This window comes from Panthera uncia, chromosome B4, assembly GCF_023721935.1.
Source record: "Panthera uncia isolate 11264 chromosome B4, Puncia_PCG_1.0, whole genome shotgun sequence".
Lineage (NCBI taxonomy): Eukaryota > Metazoa > Chordata > Mammalia > Carnivora > Felidae > Panthera > Panthera uncia.
In genome coordinates this window covers 105664491-105686904 of record NC_064809.1, presented here as the reverse complement: position 1 = coordinate 105686904, position 22414 = coordinate 105664491, and the positions used below count along the sequence as shown (strand labels likewise).

At 36.8% G+C, this 22414-nt stretch overlaps 1 protein-coding gene across 1 annotated transcript in view; it reads left to right on the top strand.

Annotated features, from left to right (window-relative positions):
- The first annotated feature begins 3438 nt into the window (after window positions 1–3438).
- Window positions 3439–22414, top strand: part of RASSF9 (Ras association domain family member 9) — a 31857-nt gene continuing 12881 nt past the window's right edge. The window contains exon 1 of the mRNA XM_049626033.1: window positions 3439–3771. Coding sequence (XP_049481990.1) covers window positions 3725–3771 — 47 coding nt within the window. The 5' untranslated portion in view covers window positions 3439–3724. The remainder of the gene's footprint in view (window positions 3772–22414) is intronic.

The window sequence follows — 22414 nt, the reverse complement described above, 5'->3', positions numbered from 1 at the left end:
CAGCCTGGAGCCTGCTTCAGATTCTGTCTCCCTCTCTCTTTGCCCCTCCCCCCGATAGTGCTCTGTCTTTGTCTCTGTTTCAAAAATAAACATTAAAAAAAAATTAAATTGGTTGATATCCTATAGGGCAATAAAACCATAACCTGAACGAAATTCATTTGCAATATACCTTCAAAAACAAAACAAAGCAATTTAACACCTAATCTCACAGAGTCTGGGCCCAATCAATAGTAAATAGTGAGTTTAAAAAAATGTGTTATTCCAGAGAATTGCAGAATCTTTGGGAGGAACTCTTAGACAATGCTCCACTATATCACTGAAAGGATACACTTTCATTAGTTTGCCTTATTTTCAAGTTGAGATAATTTTTCACACTATTCTCTACCATGTACAAAAAATAGTATTTTGTCTAATACTATGTGTCAACATTTTGTAAACAATATATCATTTAGTTGTCAAATGAATGTCAATAAGCATAAGGTTTTTTATGAAAATGATTATTTCCTTGGGAAAAATTCATATATTAAACTTGGATAAAGGACTTCGAATATTTTGAAGGTTATTGATACATATAGCCAAATTCATTTCTACAAGGAATAGGGCTATCTGCACTACTCATGAGGAGTAGTCCACTCTGACCATCATACTGACAGAGTTGGGCCTCATCATTTTAAAAATCATGCAATTTGGTGGGTGCAAAATAAGACCTCATTTCAATCTATCCACATAATATCTGATTACTTATAAAGTTGATATTTTACTTTATTTTACCTTATTTTTTAATATGTATTTATTTTGGGGAGAGCACAAGTGGGGGAGGGGCAGAGAGAGGGAGACAGAGGATCGGAAGCAGGCTGGGCACTGACAGGATGACAGCATCTAGCCCATGTGTGAATGTGTGGGTTTGAACCCACGAACCATGAACCACGAGATCATGAGATCATGACCTGAGCTGAAGCAGGACACTCAACTGACTGAGCCACCCAAGTGCCCGTAAAGTTCATATTTTAGAACATGATTTTATTATTTTTTCTAATTTGTTACTTGCTTATTTTTCGATCTAAGTATTAGTGCCCATGTTTTCTATTCCTTTCAGCTTCTAATATCTAAAGGACATTAAGACTTCGTGTTTAATTCTTACCCATCAAAGGGCTTGTCATAATAGTATTAATAGAATATTTTATGTGAGGAATAATAACATCCTAAATGAGATTCATCTGTGCTAACTTGAAACTCAACATAAGATTATGCTAATAAAGATGTAATGTTGTTTCCTCTTGTTCCATTAAAACTCTCTTAATGAAAAATGAAAACTGTATATACAAGTAATGTTAATAAGGGTGGAGAACCGAAACTACAGGAAACACAGAGATATTTGTAAATGCAAAATTCTTTGTAAATTGACTGCAATCATTATATTAATCAGTAACTATATTAATCATTATATTAATAAGTAAACAGTATAGCTTTAGGGGATTATATTTTGAACAATTTAGAACAACTGGACAATCATCCATAATAGTTAAAATCATTGTTTTTGTGATGTGTTTGTAAAATAAAATAAAAAACTGAAACTAATGTATACTCGATTATGTTGTATACAAAGTGTGTGTGTGTTTGTGTGTGTGTATGTAACATATATGTATAAAACAAAACATATCACTTCTGCTTTTAGTAGTTTAAAGGCTTTCTCTGGTAACACTACCATAGATCCATTTAAAAGGTGAGTATATTTTTGGGGTGCCTGGGTGGCTCAGTCAGTTAAGCCTCCAACTTCAGCTCTGGTCATGATGTCATGGTTCGTGAGTTGGGGCTCTGTCCTGATAGCTCAGAGCCTGGAGCCTGCTTTGGATTCTGTGTGTGTCTGTGTCTCTCTCTCTTTCTGCCCCTCCTCTGCTCATGCTCTGTCTCTCTCTCTCAAAAATGAATAAACTTCAAAAAATAAAATAAAAGATGAGTATATTTTCTTAAAATTATCCATTCTTCCAGTAATAGAAGAGAAAGTCATTGAATTGAGGGATTAGCTGTTGTAATGTTTTCTAATTTATAACAATTGGAATTTATATATAATATTTAAGTTCGATTATAAAAAATACATAACAAATTTAAAATAAAATAACATCATATAAAATGTATATGTGTTTGTATACATGTAGAAATATAATATATAAGATATGGAGAACTGGAGAGCAATTATGATAGTAACTATTCAGGGGGAAATGATTTTTTTGAGCTCTGTGAAATCTTGTCTAAATCAATGCATATAAAACTTATAGAAACATTTAAGATCACTTTTGGTTGCTGTCGTTGGGGGTGAGGAGGATTCAAAGAAAGTGTATGCCTGCTTCTTTGCCAAGGTCCAGAGATCCGCTAGCTTGAAGTGTGAGCCAGACGGAACCCACAGTCCTTAGACTTCCTTTCCCTGGCTCCCTCCCCTAGCCTGGGAAGCCAAGCTGGCGTTGGTGGGAGGAGGGGAAGTGATGGGGCCGGACCAGGGTCAGCAGGAAAGGAGTTGGTGGGGGGCCCGAAATCCTAGCGTTGATGTCCTTGGGGAAATTATGCGGGCCCTGGCCCTTGGACGGCGCTTTCCCACGGCAGCGTGGCGGGCGCAAGGGAGTTCGGTGGTCACTGCACCTTGGCCTCCCGCACCCGCGTCTACTCGCCCAGCTCTGCCAGGTTGCGCGGGTCGTGGGTTCGATTTCGTGTGGGAACAGGTGATGCCTCCTCTCACCGCTAGACCTTCACTGCGCGCTTCAAGTTCCACGAAATCCTCCAAGTTCACTACTTGAGAAGCAGGAGCACACAGTTGGCTGGCTCTTCCTTCAAACTCACACAGCCCCCAAATCTCAGTAATGTTAAAGATGCGGCAGGGGTCGGTGTAAACACCCCAAATCCCGTCTGGTTCTGACTGCCCGTGCTGTGATCAGCCCTGGAGCGCTTTGGTCTTTTAGGTCCTTCAACTTTCGGAAAATGAACTTGAAAAGTGTGGATGCGTGGGGTTGGGGGAAACTCTTAGAATCTTGAACTCGGGGGCTCCTCTGAGTCCACCTTGATCCAGTCTCCGGCTTCGCTCCTCCTCCACGCATTTTAGAGCCCTGAACCCCCTCCCCCCCTCCTCTGGGCAGGGGAATTTTGTGTCGAATCGGTAGACAGAAAGTTCTTGGCCCCCACTCTTGCTTGCTACGATCAGATTACTTCTCACAGACTGGAGCTGGTTGGGAGGTGGGGGTATTTTAATCCTTTTATATGTGTTCAGTTCACCTTGTGTGGTTGGGTGTGGAAAGCGGGGGAGGGGGGTTTCCAAAGGGAGTGAAATTCCCATTCCATGGGTATTACCATGCCCGTGGGGTTGGCAGTTCTTAAAGTTTAACAAGTCTGCAAATAACTACAGAACACAATAGAGCCCCCCTCCCTTCCTCTCTCTCTCTCTCTCCTCTCTCTCTTTCTTTTCCTGCTTCCAAACGCCTTCTTCGAAGCTGAAGCTGGGCAGGTCTCCAAAGGTGCAGCAGCCACAACAATCCAGCAGTTCAAAGTCAGGCAGCAATTGCACAACTACCAGCAACTCTCTGAGCCTGCTGCTAATGAGCTGAAAGCCAGGACCGTCTGAGGAGGTGAAGAGGAAGCTTCCAGCCCTCCTCCCTCCAATTCGAAATCCAGATATCTCCACCCCCCACCCCAGATAACTCTGAGATACGGTCCTTGCTATTCGCTTGCCTGGGGGACCATGGCTCCCTTTGGAAGAAATTTGCTGAAGACTCGGCATAAAAACAGGTAAAGTTCAGCGTGTGTGTCCTCGGGGGCTTCTGTGTGAAAGTGTTATGTTTTGTTGCAATTAGATTATGATGAAAACTGTTAGGGGGAAAAGCTCTAGGGAATAAGGTTTTGTATTTATACTCAACTGGTGAGGTTATTATTCCAGTAACGGGGATCTCAGTGGCCTCAAGGATCACTGAAAATAAAAAAAAAAAAAAAAAAAAAAAAACATATATATTCTTTTTGTTCCCCTTTTGACCAGTCCTGGTTCCACAACTAGCATCATCAGAATCTCTCTTTGTGTTGCGGGGCATATTTGAGAGAAGTGGGAAGGCACGTTTCATTTTGGTTCAGACAGAGTTTTAGCATATTATAGGAAGGGTTAAATTTTTGATGAAGATAGAACTAGAATTTATTGGCCACTAAGTAGAAGGAAAAACACAGCTGTAGATACAATCCGGAAACAATGCTTTGGCTCCCCTTTGAGTGGGGCATTCCTGAAACCTGGAAAGTTCCCAAAGTGAAAATACTTTGTAAAGAAACTTTTTGTGAACTGATTCTTTCCAGTATGTTTGGGAACTTTAGGTGGTTGTAGGCACCAAAGGAGGATTCAGTCAGCTGTCCTCCTTTGTCTGCATTATTAGAATTTTACCTCCTTTGTCTGCATTATTAGAATTTTACTTTGGTTTGATTTTTTTTTTGCTATTTCAAGCCTGCAATGCCCATAGTGTAAATGTGTAAAAAAAATGTATTTCTCTCTTTGTTTTTCTCTGTCTCTGTCTCTGTCTCTGTCTCTCTCTCACACACACACACACACAGATTTTCACTGAGTTAGTATGTGTGTTTCAGCCCTATTAAGTATTTTATTAACACTTCAAATGTTACATTTTTATGCCAAAACAATTTGAGGATCATTTTAGACATGGGCTTTACTCTTTTAAAATGTATTTATTTTGGAATAAAGGCTTTTCGATAACTCTTCTTTCCATCATGCCTGTTTGTACTTGTCATAATTTACTTAGGGTAAACTTAAAAGCAAACAATTACATGGTAGGAAATGATACAATTATTTTAAGGTGTCTGCATGGTAATATATAGTGATACAGTTTTAAAGTAAAGTTCCATACTTTGAGCTTAAATATCTACCTGTTTTTATTCCAAATGTATCGATGATTTAGTTGATTAAGTTTTCTGAAGAAACTAAAGCAACAATAATTAGTACTACAAAACTTTCTAAACCAGTTTTAGTTGCTAATGATTTGGTAATGTGTCACAAATATGGCATTTCTGGTAATTAGTGAAACTATAGATTACAATAAAGACATATGTCTGATTATTTAAAAAATATATATTAGTAATGGCTATTAAAAATAAGTTTGTATTTTCCTACTGTCAATGCATTAAAAAATATTCCAGAAGGCTTCTCTTGCCAACAGAAAGTCTTCCTGCTTTTTAAGTGATTATTCAGTAGCACTGTTTTTGAAGTATGTTTGTTTAAATGCAATCAAAATATATAAAAAATCACTTGGGGAAAAGTTCGTGGTTTTATAAAACAAGTTGTGTTTTTGGCATGCTTTCTGAATACTAACTACCTGTGTAGTTCAGGGTTGTTGCATGTGTGTGTTTTTGTTTTTGATTTTGATTACTATTAATTCTAGAATTCTGTCAATGGTAAGCCAAATAACAGTTCAATATCACCTTGTGTGCACCCCTGAGAGTTTGCCCAGGGAAGTGCGTCCACTTTCGCTATCTCAATTTTGCCACTGTACCCTCTACCATTAAACTAGCTTTCATTCAGGGAGGTGTGTATAACAGTTTTTAATATGATATTTTCTATACAAAATTGTGAGAAAAATGGAGAGAACAATAAAAAATGTGGAGTTTAATAGTATTTCAGGTTTCTCTGAGAAAATGGAATGGTGTTCCCAGTGGTGATGCTTTATTGTGAACATGTTTTGATGAAAGCGGTAATAGTGAGGACATGTGTAAGTTGCTCTAATAATTGAGTGTTTCCTGTTACGAATTTGTATTTTTCCAAGCCTTAAGAGAAATTTAAGCCACAGCAGTGGTCAGAAAGATAAAATATGGATATCTCAAACTAAGCAGCACATAAATCATTTGGTGTTTTGAGATAGAATAAATATATATATTTTTTCAGTGTCCAGTATTGCTATAGATGAGATATTTTTGTGTGTTTTTTTGTTCTGTTTTTTTTAACCTTTTCAAAGGTGAAACTACAGGTGAAACTTAGTTACATGATTAAGTCTATCATTTTGTTTACTGCATTCCATAATGACTTAAATAATCTTACTTGGACATATAGGAACTAAATATCTTTCCTTATATGACAGGTGACTCATCCTTTGATAGCAAATGTGATTGGTGATAAAACATTCATCTGATAAGCCATTCCTCAAATATATAGTATAGAATTCCTTGTAGAATGCAGAGGAAGAATTCCAGTGTTTGTGTATCTCCTGATACATAATTTCTACAAGTAAATTTCTCCAAGTAAAATTTCTACAATTTGACCATAAATGCATCTTTGTCAGCAGGGAAACAATACAGATTACTAGAAGAAATATCAGGAATTTGAGATCATGAAATTTTGGCAAAGTTTTGTATCGAACTTTTCCGGATCTGTTCTCTTTCTGTCTTTTCAAAGCATGAGGCAGAAAATCTTATAGAAAATATAAACTTTAAAGCTTAGAGAGGGCAGTGCCGTATCTGTGTAATCACCATTTTGTGTTGTGCGTAGGACAGTGCCTGGCCTATTATGGATCGGTAATACAGTTATTTATATAATTTTATAAATTACCTTATAAAAACCTTGTTACTATTTTATTCTGTGCTCATCATCTGAGGTCAGCAGGTATTGTATAAAAGTGAATACTTCATAAAGGGTAAAATCTAAAACCCAAATAAATACACAAATAATTTTATAGATTTGGACACCAAGTTAATCCTACCCCACCAGATAATCTTTTCTAAATTTTAAGAAGCATTTAAATTTTTTAAAAAATGAGGCAACAGTCTCTTGGGAATTTGAGAATAATGTATGATCACAAATGATTATATTTTGGCACACAAACTTTGTATGCTTTTCATTTCTACCTTTCATATAAATAAAAGAAATGGAGCCAGTCGAAAATCTTGCTGTTCATGATCAGAATTAACCTTTTAAATTTTCTAATTGTAGTAACAATGCCACAGATGTTTCATCAGAAGGAAGAAATAAGTTTTGCGGTTAGGATAAAAGTTGCTGGCAAGATGGATGTTTTCTCTGAAATTAGAAGTATGGTTATTTGTGAATTCAGCAGAATGGAAAGCTATCATGTACTATTTTGTCTAACCTCAAATAAACACTTAAAATGTTCCTGAAATTGGATTAAGAAATGCCACGTATTTGAGTATGTGCATCTTTTTAGTTCCCAGGAGTTTCTGAAAGAGATTTCCCCTGATGATACCTGGTAACTTAAGTAGTTCTTGGTTGGCAACAGACAGCCCATTAGGAACAATGACTGGAATGCTTTATCCCTGGCAAAAATATACCGAGAGCAGGGAAGGCAGTGAAATTGAGCTCTAGGTTAAATCTTGAATCGTTGCTCAAACAACTATCAGCCAACTTAAAAATCCTCTATAAGATCTTGTATTATGTACTGCATCAATTCATGAAACATGTCAAGGTGAAATGTTCTTAAATGGACTTTTTGAGAAAAATGTTTAAAATTATAGCTGGTTAACATTTTGATTTAAAGAACATCTTTATTAGCTGGACCACATTACAGAAAGTTTTGCTGTTATTTGATTGGTATGCAGTTCCAGGAGATCTGATAATAGTTCTAAAAATTCACAAGAGTGTGTCTCTCTTGTTTTCATTTTAGTTCTGAAAATAGAATAAAGTTAAGGAGGGGCATATATTTACCTCTTCCGGGTGTATGCGGATACCAGTCCTTGATAGGGAATTTCTTTGTCTCTAGCATATTGGGTTTCTGAAACAAGGCAATATGTTATCTGTACTGTTCAACATGCTTCTGTGCTCTAATATTCTTTAATGTATGTTTTCTTAGGAGTTTTTAAAGACATGTTTTTGGCAAAAGACACACACACATATAACATTTCCTTTTTTAAAAAAATAGGTTGTGATTGTCATTCCTGTGTAACCTGTTATAATAATACACCTTCTAGACAACATTTGCATATTTGTTTATTATCATTTAAGAAAAATTATTAATGTGAATGGTCACCCAAGGGCAAAGTAATTACTTCGTGTAGATAGAATAGAATCTTGGGTACATGTTCAGCAGTGATAAGCAACATATTTTAAGAATAAGAATGATCAATGAGGATAAAATATTCTGACAAACAAGGGAAATTATCCTCAATGGTTTATATCTGCAGGCTAGAATGCCCTCTGTTTTTATGAATAAAGTGACTTAAGAGATCTATAAAAAATTCTTGTTGAGTATACTCAGTAAGAACAGGGACCTAGATAATCAGTGAATAGGTTCTCAAATATCTGTTGATTGAATAAATGAATTCAACATATACTCTTCAAATACAGCTGGTCCCCATACAGTACTTGGATCAGAGTACATCAGTACATTTTCACTGAGTGGACGCATAGATAACTTAAAGAATGAATCCTTAAATTCAAGGTTGCCCTCTCATTATACCTGCTCCTAGGCTCAGCTCCTCTCTTTCAAATGGTGAATGGCCCTATTTGACAAATAGACTTTACCAGGCTTCTGATAGAAAACAAACCAAGTGGCAGGGTAAGTCATTCTTCTCAAGAAACGCTCTTATTTCCCTTCATGTTCCTTGAGTGCAACCATGTATGTATATGGGTAAGGTTTGGCAGATGATGGTGAATGGTTATTATAGATATCACTGCAAAGTGTGGAACATTGCCTCCTCTTTTTGAGATAACAGGAAAATATGATTGGGAACTATTTGTTTTCTTACATGATATGAGGATTTATTCTCTTTGTGTGAGAAAATTGTAGTTCATGACACAAACGGAAAATTCTAGAACTAGGCAGAAAAATAAGAATTCCAGCAGGGGCACCTGAGTGGCCCAGTTGGTTAAATATCTGACTCTTGATTTGGACTCAGGTCATGATTTCTCGGTTTCATGAGATCAAGCCCTAATCAGGCTCCTAGAACCTGCTTGGGATTTTCTCTCCCTGAATCTCTGCCCTTCCTCCTGCTTGTGCTTTCTCAAAAGAAAGAAAGAAGGGAGGGAGGAAGGGAAGAAAAGAAGGAAGGAAGGAGGGAAGGGAGGGAAGGGAAGAAGGAAGAAAGGAGGGAAGGGAGGGAAGAAGGAAGGAGGGAAGGAAGGGAGGGAGGGAGGGAAAAAGGGAAGAAAGGAAGGAAGGAAGGAAGGAAGGATTCCAGTAGGCATTGGGTTATATCTCCCATTTGCCATTACTAATTGTGTGCCCTAGGGCAAATATTTAATCTTTTTAATGCAAGAACAACAATAATGATAGCATGCAAAGGAAAATCCAGGTTTGGCAATTGGAGGAGGATTGCTCTTTAATAGAATACACAATTATGAGTAAAGTATTACTAAGATTATTCTGGGGAAAACAGCTATGCAAATGAGGCAGCACTTATGTTTAAGCTTCATTAGCTAGCTTCAGGGTAAATCCACCTTTGCTAGCTCTTCTTATAACACTATGTGCCACTGTTCTGAGTGGTTTACATAATACTTAAAATAATGCTGTGAAGAAGGTACTATTATTTTTCCTATTTTCCATTTGAGGCAATTAAGACACAGAGCAGTGCAACAAATAATAAGTGGCAGAAACAGGATTCGAATCCATGCACCTAACCATTATTCTGTATGGCCCATTTAGGACTTAGTTTTCTCATCTCTAAAACAGTGTTAATTCATAGACAAATGGAATAGAATAGAGACTCCAGAATTGGACCCACAAAAGTATGGCCAACTAATCTTTGACAAAGCAGGAAAGAATATCCAATGGAAAAAAGACAGTATCTTCAATAAATAGTACTGGGAGAACTGGACAGCAACGTGCATAAGAATGAAACTAGACCACTTTCTTACACCATTCATAAAAATAAACGCAAAATGGACAAAGGACCTGAATATGAGACAGGAAACCATCGAAACCCTAGAGGAGAAAGTAGGAAAAAAAACCTCTCTGACCTCAGCCACAGCATTTTCTTACTTGACATATCTCTAAAGGCAAGGGAATTAAAAGCAAAAATGAACTATTGGGGCCTCATGAAGATAAAAAGCTTCTGCACTGCAAAGAAAATAATCAACAAAACTAAAAGGCAACTGACAGAATGGGAAAAGATTTTTGCAAATGACATTATCAGACAAAGGGCTAGTATCCAAAAACTATAAAGAACTCACCAAAAGTCCACACCTGAAAAACAAATAATCCAGTGAAGAGATGGGCAGAAAACATGAATAGACACTTCTCTAAAGAAGACATCCAGATGGCCAACAGGCACATGAAAAGATGCTCAACGTCGCTCCTTATCAGGGAAATACAAATGAAAACCACACTGAGATACCACCTCACGCCAGTCAGAGTGGCCAAAATGAACAAATCAGGAGACTATAGATGCTGGAGAGGATGTGGAGAAATGGGAACCCTCTTGCACTGTTGGTGGGAATGCAAACTGGTACGGCCACTCTGGAAAACAGTGTAGAGGTTCCTCAAAAAATTAAAAATAGACCTACCCTATGACCCAGCAATAGCACTGCTAGGAATTTACCCAAGGGATACAGGAGTGCTGATGCATAGGGGCACTTGTACCCCAATGTTTATAGCGGCACTCTCAACAATAGCCAAATTATGGAAAGAGCCTAAATGTCCATCAACTGATGAATGGATAAAGAAATTGTGGTTTATATACACAATGGAATACTACATGGCAATGAGAAAGAATGAAATATGGCCTTTTGTACCAACGTGGATGGAACTGGAGAGTGTGATGCTAAGTGAAATAAGTCAGGCAGAGAAAGACAGATACCATATGTTTTCACTCTTATGTGGATCCCAAGAAACTTAACAGAAGACCATGGGGGAGGGGAAGGAAAAAAAAATTTAGGGGAGGGAGCCAAACCATAAGAGACTCTTAAAAGCTGAGAATAAACTGAGTGTTGATGGGGAGTAGGAGGGAGGAAAGGGTGGGTGATGGGCACTGAAGAGGACACCTGTTGGGATGAGCAGTGGGTGTTGTATGAAAACCAATTTGACAATAAATTTCATATTAAAAAAAAAAGAAAAGCTAGATCTGAAAAGTGAAAAAGTAATCAATCTGAATTGAAAACAATTGAAAAATAAAATGAAAATTAAAAAATAAATAAATAAATAAATAAAATAGTGTTAATCCTAAACCACCTAGTGTGAGACTAAATCTGATTATATTTAAAAGACAGCACAGTACTAAGATAGTAATGAAATCTCAGTAAATATTCACTCCTGTTCAGGCCTGTAGGATTGAAATGCTATGAACTATATCTCTAAGTTTTTAATATTTACACATGGTATGATATTTTGGGCCTTGAAATCTCAACTCAGAACTTCTGTATTACCACTGATGTCTTTTCCTCCTTAGATACAAATAAGTATATTATAAATTACTGAATATGATTAGAAATGAGTTTACTAAAGTTGTACAAAACTATCTTTGCCGGGGCACCTGGGTAGCTCAGTTGATGACTCAGTCAGATGTTTAGTCTGACTCTTGATCTCAGGGTCCTGAGTTTGGGCCCCATGCTGGGCATGAAACCTGCTTAAAAAAAAAAAAAAAAAGAAAACAAAACTATTTTTAGAGCTTGATGTAATATTTGAATTTGAACAGCTTTTAGGTTCAATCCTCACACTTCTTTAGAGCCAAATTGTGATACCATTAATGATTTTGCAATGTGTAACATACCATAGTTTAAGGGATGTTTCCTTATGTGTCTTTGAGAAGTTTTCATAAAAAGAAAGGATACATAATTTAAATATTTCTGTCTTATCTTTGTCTAATAAAATGAAAGATTGAGTTAGATTTTTAAATCCTTTTAATTTCTAAACTTCTATGATTCTAAAATGTCCTCTGAAGAGTAGAATTTAATTCTCTTGCCTTGCTTTTACCTTTTAAAGATAACTTTTAATAACTGCATTAAAAGAAGGATTTTTTTTGTGCGTGTATAATTTTATTTTACCTAAAACATGATGCACTGCCACATAACCTCTACCACAAAATGTTGCCTTATGGTAAAGCTCAAAAGTGTTTATTTCCACTTATAAAAAAATGGGATTACTTTATAAATTATACTATCTAAGAATTATTGAGTGTTTGCTATTTGATATGCACAAGTTTTAGTTTAATAAAACAAATATATGAATGTTAAGAGTAGCTATCTTTTTATTTTAGCTCTTTAGGATTGGTAAACTCTGCATTTGGTATTGTACCAGACATGCAAAGACACAACCTAATTCCTAAGAGATTAAACTAATTGAGAGAACAGTACTGTAGTTAAATATCTCAAGCATGAACTTTCTTTTAAATCACCCTTCCATGGGAAACTGTCCTTGACAGGGTAGGTAAAATCACAATCTTTATGATGCAATTAAGAAGATGAGAGTATACTTGCTTGCAGTGGAAGAAGGCTGTTCCTTGGTACATTAGGTGCTCAGTAAATGTTTTTGATTGCCTCTAAGTAGAAGTAAGTAAAAGAGGAGTGCATGGAGGAAAAAAAATAATAATAAAAGGAGCATCATCATAATTAGATAGCATTTATTAAACTCCCACAGTTAGGTGACAGGCTTGGACAAGAGTAGGGAACACAGTAAGATGTGTAAAAAGATGTAGGAGGGGGCTGAATCACACAATGGTAAGACTGACTAAGATAGGATAATCAAGAGATAAGGATCGAGAAGCAGACAGAAATATGGTCAGTTTGGCAAGAATCCATAATCTTGGTGGGGTTGGTAAAAAGAAAGCATTTACAATTGAGGAAGTGCACAGAAAAAAGTTAAGGATGTGTCTATATAGCAGTATTAGATTTACAATCTAATAATTATATTACATTGGTCAGTTTATCAGTTCATAAAACTGAGTTATTCTGCTTTGTAAATATTTTAAATTTTTGTTAATGCGATAGTGGTCCAACTTTAGCAAGTTTTTATGCTCACTAATTATGGTATACAGTTGACAGGAGTTTTGTGGCCACGCCTTCCTGATACACTGCACAGTACATGCTTGTTCTCAACCAATGACTAGGATTTTTTACAGCCACCTCAAATACTTCTAGTTACTCTACTCTTCATTTACTCTGATTTTTTTCTTTCCAAAAATTCCCTGCAGCTATGGTTAACTGAGGGTACTTAAGATCCAATAGCAGAGCATTAGTTTGGGGAGACCATGGTCTTTCATAGTAGAGTCTGAGGATACCCACCCTCAGATCTGCACGTAAGGATCTTACATTTGCCTAGAAGCCATGAAAGATGATATTGAAAATCCATGGGTAGACATACAATAACCACAATCTCATATGAAGAAAATAGTTGTATACAATTAGGAAAAGTACTTATGAGGCTATAGTGGATGTTTGAGATTCCATCCTTTTTAATAGTGTGGGAAGTTAGGCACTTTTTAGCAGTGGGCCACAATGTATTAGCCTTGGTTTCTTGACTGCCTGGGCTATTCTAGTAGTGAAAGTCAAAGAATTTCTTCCCAGGGCTATTAATAATAGGCATGAGATTTAGACTAAGTTACTTTTTAAAAAAAATGTTGATCATCTTTTTTTTTTTAATTTCTTTTAACGTTTTATTTATTTTTGAGACAAGGAGAGACAGAGCATGAACAGGGGAGAGTCAGACAGAGAGAGACACAGAATCTGAAACAGGCTCCAGGCTCTGAGCTGTCAGCACAGAGCCCGACGCGGGGCTCGAACTCACGGACCGAGAGATCATGACCTGAGCCAAAGTCGGCCGCTTAACCGACTGAGCCACCCAGGCGCCCCAAAATGTTGATCATCTTTACTGGTTCTACGTTTAGTTAGGAGAACTTAACGTGATTATAGTTTCCAGGATTAAGTGAAATGACAGTGTGTGTTATATGATACCTTACAAAGTCTGAGCATACTACCAGACTACTTACTTATCTGCCTTAGCTTCTAAAAACAAAACATTCATCAACTATCCTGCTTTGTCAGATTTGGCAACTACTTACATATATTTGCTTTGTGATGACTCAAGATGATGGTTATTTGATGATTTTTAAAAATTCATAAATATTAAATTAACCACACGTTTTGGGGGGCATGATGAAAGAACAAAGAAGAATCAGATATGGATCATGCTTTTAAGGAATTTGCTGGTTAGCAGGTACACAGACATACATAAATTATTAAAGTACAAGGCAGGCGTTTTAAAGTATATTCAATGATAAATATTTATTTACCTTATAATATGTGCCACATGTTATTTTAGATGTTAGGGATGAAATAGTGAGAAAGATAATCAAGATCTCAGCTCTTGAACTGATGGTGTAGTGGTGGACAGGCAGGCAATAAACAAACAATAAATGAACAAGACATGTCAGATAGTGATTATTGTTAAAAGAGTCACTACGGAGGCAGAATTTTTTAACTATTTTTATTAGTTTATTTATTTTGAGAGACAGAGAGTGAGCAGGGGAGGGGCAGAGAGTGAGGGGGAGAGAGAGAATCCCAAGCAGGCTCCACGTTGTCAATGCAGAGCCCGACGTGGGGCTCAATCCCACAAACCGCTAGATCAGGACCTGAGCTGAGACCAAGAGCTGGATGCTTAACCAAATGAGCCACCCAGGCACCCCTGGAGGCAGAATTTTTCCGAATTCAACACTGAGTGGATAGGGCAGTAGACAATATCAGGGTGAAAAACAAAGAATCAATGATAACTATAAATTTGGGCTTGGGTAACTGGGAACATAGTGGTATGATCATAAAGAACAGAAAAAAATGGCAAACGTAATTTTAGGAAGGGAAGAACATCAGGATGAAGAGCGAAAAATTCAAGGTGTAATTTGTGTGTTTGCAAATGTTCCACCTCCAAACACCTGGTGTTTGGACACAACACACCTGAGTTGGGACTGTGAAAGCAGCCTTTCATCCAGCCTACTCTGCTGCCTCTTGACATCTATATGGGACTGATTAATATGGAGCATACTGCACCTGGAACAGGGCTCAAAAGGCAAAACATTGGTTTCCCAGTCAGGGCCTTCAAGCTGACTAATCCTATGTCAAACCTACTCAATCTCCAGGAAGCATTTAGTGCCCATCCTTTTAGTGATCCTTTAATTATCACCTTAGTTGAAATTACTTCCAAGCATGGCCGTCACTTCTAAGGGATTACAGATTTCTTCTGTTTAAAGATTTGGTTATTTTGACCTTTATATCCCCTAGAGAGTCATATGTAGAATTATGTAGATATGGGAGTTTAAATAATGTCTTAGTATTTAGATAAATAAAATCTAGATTTTGGGTGCAGGTAAATCATCTAGGTCAGGAGTTGGCAAACATTTTGTGTAAAGGCCACATAACCAATGTTTTAGGTTTTGGGGGCCATAATGTCACCATCCCAACTACTCAACTCCGTCAGTGTAGTATGAAAACAACCACGGACAATATATAATTAAATGGGCATGACTATATACCAACAAAACTTTATTTACAAAAATAGGTGGTGGGACGACTGTAACTACCAGGCCCTAGTTGACTGAAAATTTCTTTTTGTTTACTTCCCCCAAACACACTTCTACTTCCCTGCTGCAAAATAATAATAAATAAATAAATAAATAAATAAATAAAACCAAACCAAAACAAAAGAAAGAACATTTAACATCGACTGTGTTAGGCACTTAGGCTTCAAAGATGAATGATTCAGTCCAGGACCTACCTGGCAAACTAGAAAAAAGAAAGGTAGAAAATGCTATTACTGAACGCATCAAGAAGGAGCACCCATTTCCATCTGGGGTGGCAGGAATGGGGTTATTCAGAGAAGGTAAGGGAATTTTCCTAGTGAAAGTGACATTTAAGAAGAGTAAGAGTTAGCTTCAGGCAAGGAAACAGGTTATAGAAAATCTCAGAATGAAAACAAAACCATGGCAGATGTAGTCCAGTCTAGAAATCCATAGGGTGATACATATGGCATCCCTTGGAACTATGAGAGATCAGGGAGAAGTTAGGGGTAGCTAGTTATGTGCATATTAATATGCATATCAAAGAGTGCTTGCCTATGATATGGGGGAATCTGATCACGTAAGGAATCCTAGGAGTAGGCAGGAGAGAGAGAGAGCAGGAGAGAGAGGGGGAAGGGCAGAGACAGGAGAGACGGGGAGAAGGAGAGGAAGATAGAGAAATTGAAAAAGGACTTAGAAACCATTTAAAGATTTTAATGAAGGAAGGTATACTGGTAGACTTACAGTTTAAAAAGGGCAGCCTGGCGATATTGTGAAGCACAAATGTGAAGTGGGCAAAAGTTTGTAATAAGACAATATGTAATAACTTACTATAGTAATCCGTTGTGAAACAGAGTTATCTGAATCATAGCAGTGGTGATTGACATAAATATGCGTATGTGAGACATTTGGGAGAATGAATAAGACAGACTTAGTGACTGGTTGTTAAAGGGGGATGAGATAGAGAAAAGAATCTGAGGGAAGGGAAACAAAAATAATATAAAAACAGGGAGGGGGACAGAACAGAAGAGACTCATAAATATGGAGAACAAACTGAGGGTTGTGGGAGGGGGGATGGTCTAAATGGGTAAGGGGCACTAAGGAATCTCCTCCTGAAATCATTGTTGCACTATATGCTAACTAATTTGGATGTAAATTTTTAAAAATAAAAAAAGAAAATTAAAAAAAAGAAAAGAATCTAGAAAGATCCAAGTTTTTAAGCTTGAGAGAAAAGGTGGTGGGATGGTGATTACAGTCAGTAGGGTGGGGAATCAGAAGGTGAATAATAGTTTGTAATATGAGTGGAGAGGATGATGAATTAGTTTTGACCAGTAAAATTCGAGTTTCCTATGGATTATACACTATAAATATGAAGTAAGCATGAAAAATGGAGGTTGAGAATATGGATCCACAGCTCAAGGGCAAAATATTTAGATTTGGGATTATTAGCATACAATTGACTGATAAGGTTGTGGACAATATTAGACCTACCCACAAAATGTGTACAGTGAGACAAAAAAATGAGTCACAGGAACTTGGGGGATTTTATTTGTATCAGCTATTACCTATTGCATAATAAAACATCCTAAAAATCAGTGGCTGAAAACAACTTGTTATTTGTCTTGATTCTTTTTTTCTTTGGAGATATTTTTTAATTTAAATTTTGGTTAACATATCATGCAATATTGGTTTCAGGAGTAGAACTCAGTGATTCATCACTAACATGCAATATTCAGTGCTCTTCACTAGTGCCTTTCTAATACCCATCACCCATCTAGCCCATCCTCCCCTGCCACCTCCCTCTGTCAACCCAGAGTTTGTTCTGCATCATCAAGAGTCTCTTGCGGTTTGTTTCCGTCTCTCCTTTTTTCCACTGTCTGGATTATTTTTTATTTTTATTTTTGTTATTTTTAAATTTTTACTTACTTATTTATTTATTTATTTATTTATATGTCTTGATTCTGTGGGTGAACTGGGGGTGGTTCTTCTGCGGGTTTCACCTGGGCTTTCTCAATGAGCAGCAGGTTGGCCCAGGGCTAAGTTCAGATGAGACAACTGGCTCTCTCTCTCCATATGGTCTTTCATCTCAAGCTTTTTCAACAAGCAGCAGTTGGTATTCCAGGAGGAAGAAAGCAGAAGCGCCAAGACTTCCTGAGACCAGGAATCCAGCACTTGCCTGCATGGTTTTTACTACATGCTACTTGGCCACAGCAAGTCCCAAGGTCCATTCGGGGAGGAAGAAATAGATTCCATCTCTTGATGGCAGGAGCTGCAGAGACTCTGTGGCCACCCCTGCATGATACCTACATTTATTGAATATGAAGAGGAAGCAAAGTCCATGCAGGATCTGAGAAGAAGAAGCTAGAAAGGAAAAGCAAGAAGCTTGGAGAGTAGAATCCAGAAGTCAATAGATGGATTGCTGCAAGAAGGGGAAGGAAAGGTCATGGTGCATAATGTTACAAAGAGGTCAAGTCAGATCAGTTCCGGAAATGGCTGCTGGGTTTGACAGTTAGGAGATCTCCGATAAGCCTAAGAAGAAATGTGTCTGTTGGGGGTGGGTGGGGCGGAAGTCACTTTACTGTGGGTTGCTATTACTGAAAAGTGAAGAGCTAGAGAAAGTGACTGTGGATTCCTATTTGAGTTTGTGAACAAAAGATAGGTGGTGGGAATATGTGGCCAAAATGAGGGTGGTTACAACATGACAGGATAGTCAGAAGGGCCAGAGGAAAAGGTAGAAGATAAAAAAAAAAAAAAAAAAAAGAAGGGATAAATTCTGAAGCAAAGTTCTAGAGGAGGTGGAGGCAGCGAAATTCGGAGCATATTTAAAATTTAAGGTTTGGGGAAGGTAAACGGATTCAGGATGCTTTTGACATGGATGAACAATTCTCTTATCAGCGATATTTTCAAGTATCTCCTTTTTAAAAACAAAATGGCATCACCGGCCCTGGTATGTTCATATTTCTACACGTTGTAAAGTTGTTATTGCCCTTTAGGTAATTTATTTGCAACTAATCTGAAGGGCTGATTATTTCAGATGAAGCTTCTATTTGGAAGCTGTGTGCTATTACCTTTTATTATAGACTATGTTCAGAAAGTGGAAATCAGAGATAAAGGGTCTCATCTTGTGTTTTCAGCTATCCTATTGGGTAATTCAAATTCTTACACGTCTCTAGTGCCATGCCAACACATTTCAGAATACGTTTAGAGAGGGAAGAGTAAGTGGCTGCCGGCAGATACGAGCTAAAAGAGTCACGATCATCAGGAAATATCTTCCACCAAGTAGGCAAAACCAATTATGGACTTAGCTGCCCACAGGAAAACTCATGTTAAAAGTTGACAGAACCACAACTATCATTAAACTAAATATTCAGGCTAAGCAATGTTCCTTTAATGAATATGCTTTCTTGTTATAAAATATTTCTCTGAAAAGTACAAATCAGCAAGGAAACTTATTTGCCAGGCACAGGTAACACTGGGAAATAAGCATAAGAATTTCCAATGAGATTAGATATTTGCTCAACATTTCTTCTGGTAAATACTACATGTTAAATATTTATAGTTTGATTAAATCAATTTCCGGAATCCGAACCATGAACCTGGTTTACTTAACCCCCATTGTCTCCAATACACATTCTTTACACATTCCTTTCCCTTTTGTCTGTTTATGGGAATTATGTATTATAGCTACCCTGCAATTATTTTATGTAGAGGGCTTTTCTTACTCCGTATGCTTGGCTTACTTCCTAGAAAACTAAACTAGCATTAGAACATAAACCTAGTGATTTTTTTCTGTGTGTGTGTGTGTGTGTGTGTGTGTGTGTGTGTTTGCGTGTATCCTTAACCTCCTGTGCCTCAGTTTCCTAATCTGTAAAATAGATTTAACAATACCACCCATATGGTAGGGTTGTTATTAAAATTAACTGAGTTAATATATATAAAGCCCTTACAACAATGCCTGACATGTACTAAGCATTCAACAAAGTGAGCTATTATCCAATGTATCCTCTCACACACACCCACCTCTCCCCAGTCACTCTACTATTTTTTTAAGTCCTTCAATTACCAAGTCCACACATAAATCATGTGAAATTACTATTTGAAAGGATCTTCTTGGTGCACCTAGGTAGCTCAGTGGGTTGAACATCTGACTCTTGATCACAGCTCGGTTCTTGATCTCAGTGTTGTGATTTCAAGTCCCCTGTTGGGCTCCACACTGGGTACATACTTAAAAAAAAAAAAAAGTGTGAGGTCTACTTTACAGATAAATCTGAAATATTTTTATTTATTTATTTTTAAGTAAACTCTACCCCTAAAATAGGGCTTGAACTCATGACCCCAAGATCAAGAGCTGCAAGCTCCACCAACTGAGCCAGCCAAGCACCCCTATGGACAAGATCTAAATCAACATATTGCTCAAATTAAATCTCTTGAACCTCTTTTATTTACTCGGACTTTCTACAAAGAGTTATAGAAGTGGAGAATATATTGAAAACATTGAGGTCAATTACTGTTTTTATTATTATTTATTAAATAGGATTTAAGTTTTGTTATTTTTTTTTTAGGTTTTGGAATTCCATAGCATATTTGTTCAGAGTGTATCTCATGATTTTCAATATTGTTTAAGATGATCTTGAATTTTCAAAATCTCTCTTTTGTAAGCATATCTTTGCTGCTTCTGAGCTATATGACAAATTCCTGAACATAAGGATCGTCTTATCTTGCATTTTATCCTCCCCATTTATTCACATTAGCTAAAACTACTGTTTCATTGACAAATGAATGTTGAAGCAAGTTATAAAAACTCATACACCATAATTCAGAATGGAAAGCTTATTTGGAGGATAGCTAACTTGGTATGGATTCAGTTAATTTATATAGAACTTTTTATTTTTAATACCTTTTTTTCTTTTGAGAGAGATTTTATACTCAGGAGCCTGTGCAAGAAGGGATGCAGGGGACAGGAAGAAGGAGAGAGGGAGAAGGAGAAGGAGAGGGAGAGGGAGGGGGAGATGAAGAGGGAGGAGGAGGGGGAGAGGGAGAGGGGGAGAGGAGGAGGGGGGAGGGGGAGAGGGGGAGAGGGGGAGGAAATCTTAAGCAGGTTCCACACCCAGCATGGAGCCATCACCTGAGCCAAAAGTCACCCAAGCATCCCTTTTTAAAAATACATTTAAGCCTTTATCTTTACCCAATTTTTTTTCTAGATTTCTGTTTGTGTTTGGGTCATTCCTTTACTTTTATTACAAAGCTGCCCAATCATATACAAAATAAAAATTTTCTGTAACATAATAATGATAAAACTAAGTAACTTATTAGCTAAACTAGTTATAGTTGTACTGTGATAACTTTGATTATCGGGAAAAGATGCTATTAAATTTGAAAGTATGATATTTTATTTTGAAAATAGCCTGTGACTTATAATTTAAACATTCAGCAACCAAATTGATTATTTATGGCATCCTCAGCATTTTAAGTTTTATCATTGGTATGGAGTTAAGCTTGTAAACACAAATATTAGTTTATAACCTTTGGTATGGAACTTAATTTGGTAAACTTGCTTTTTATCATCATCCATTTTTATTCTTTAATGAATTATATGCTTTAATTCAAAGAAATGTGAATTCCTACAAGGTATTATCAGACTTGAGCCTGAGATAAATATACTGAAATCAAATTTCTTTTCTTATTATTGTTTTGTAGCTCTCTTTTCTATTCATCATTTCTGAAACTTTCATTGTTGGGTTATTCTATCTCTATGTGTTATTTACTGATGTGTTTTTAATATGAATGCCACATACAGCGAGCTACATGTTGAAGAGTTAAATGGACGGGACTTCATACCCTGTGAGAGTTATAATTTATTTGGGTACGGTGTTTTGCAAAAGAACTGCCTAAGAATGTTTTTTATAACTTCATACTCATCCATAGTACCTATAAAAAAAATCTATTATGAGGCATTAAAATCTTCTTTCTCCTGGATCAGAATCTCCTTGCAGGAACTTTTTTTTTTCTTTCTGTATTGCTATTTGTATTTCATTTATCAGAATAGAGGACACAAAAATGAATGACATATGTATTCATACTGTATCAGTTCCAGTTGTGTTCCTTGATATGGCATGGAACTGCACAGTGATATCATAATAAAATTAACTCCTCTATCTTCTGATAGAGGATTAGAAATGTGTTTTGAGGTTTAAGAGATAATTTGAAGGGAATATTCATAATGTTTGCTTTGTATTCAGCAATCGGCACAAATGACCAGATATCTATCTATGTATCTATTTATTTATTTCTTTGTTTATTTTGATTTTTAAAAAATGTTTATTTTTGAGAGAGAGAGAGTGCGCAGGTTCACTAACTGAGCCACCCAGGTGCCCCAAGTCCTAATTAGTTTTAGATGTCAAATTTCAATTAAAGTTTAATGTCTACTATGTACTAGGAATAAATGTTACTCTTTGATTTATTCTCCTGTGCCTCAACTTCAGTGCCCTTTTCCTCTGGATAGCTGAATAAAGATGGCCAAAGTTTGGGACAGCTGGGTGGCTGTTTTTTAAGTGTCTGACTCTAGGTTTCAGTTCAGGTCATGATCTCACAGTTGGTTAGCTCGAGCCCTGCATCGGGCTTTGTGCTGACAGCACAGTGTCTCCTTGGGACTATTTCTCTTCATGTTTCTCTGCTCCTCCCCGTCTCTTTCTCTCTCTCTCTCTCTCTCTCTCTCTCTCTCAAAATAAATAAACTTAAAAAAATGGCCAAAGTTTATCCATTTATCTTCATTTTTCTCTGCTTTCATACTGAATTTTTTGTCAGTAAATATATATTTTCTGAGATCTTCAAGTTGGCATTGTAATATCTTAGTAAATTCTTTATCTTAAAACTTCCTGATTTAGACAATTTATTTTCTGATGCTTTGTGCATAATTACTCAATAGAAGTATATTGAAGAAATACTTGAGTGTGTGAATATTGCA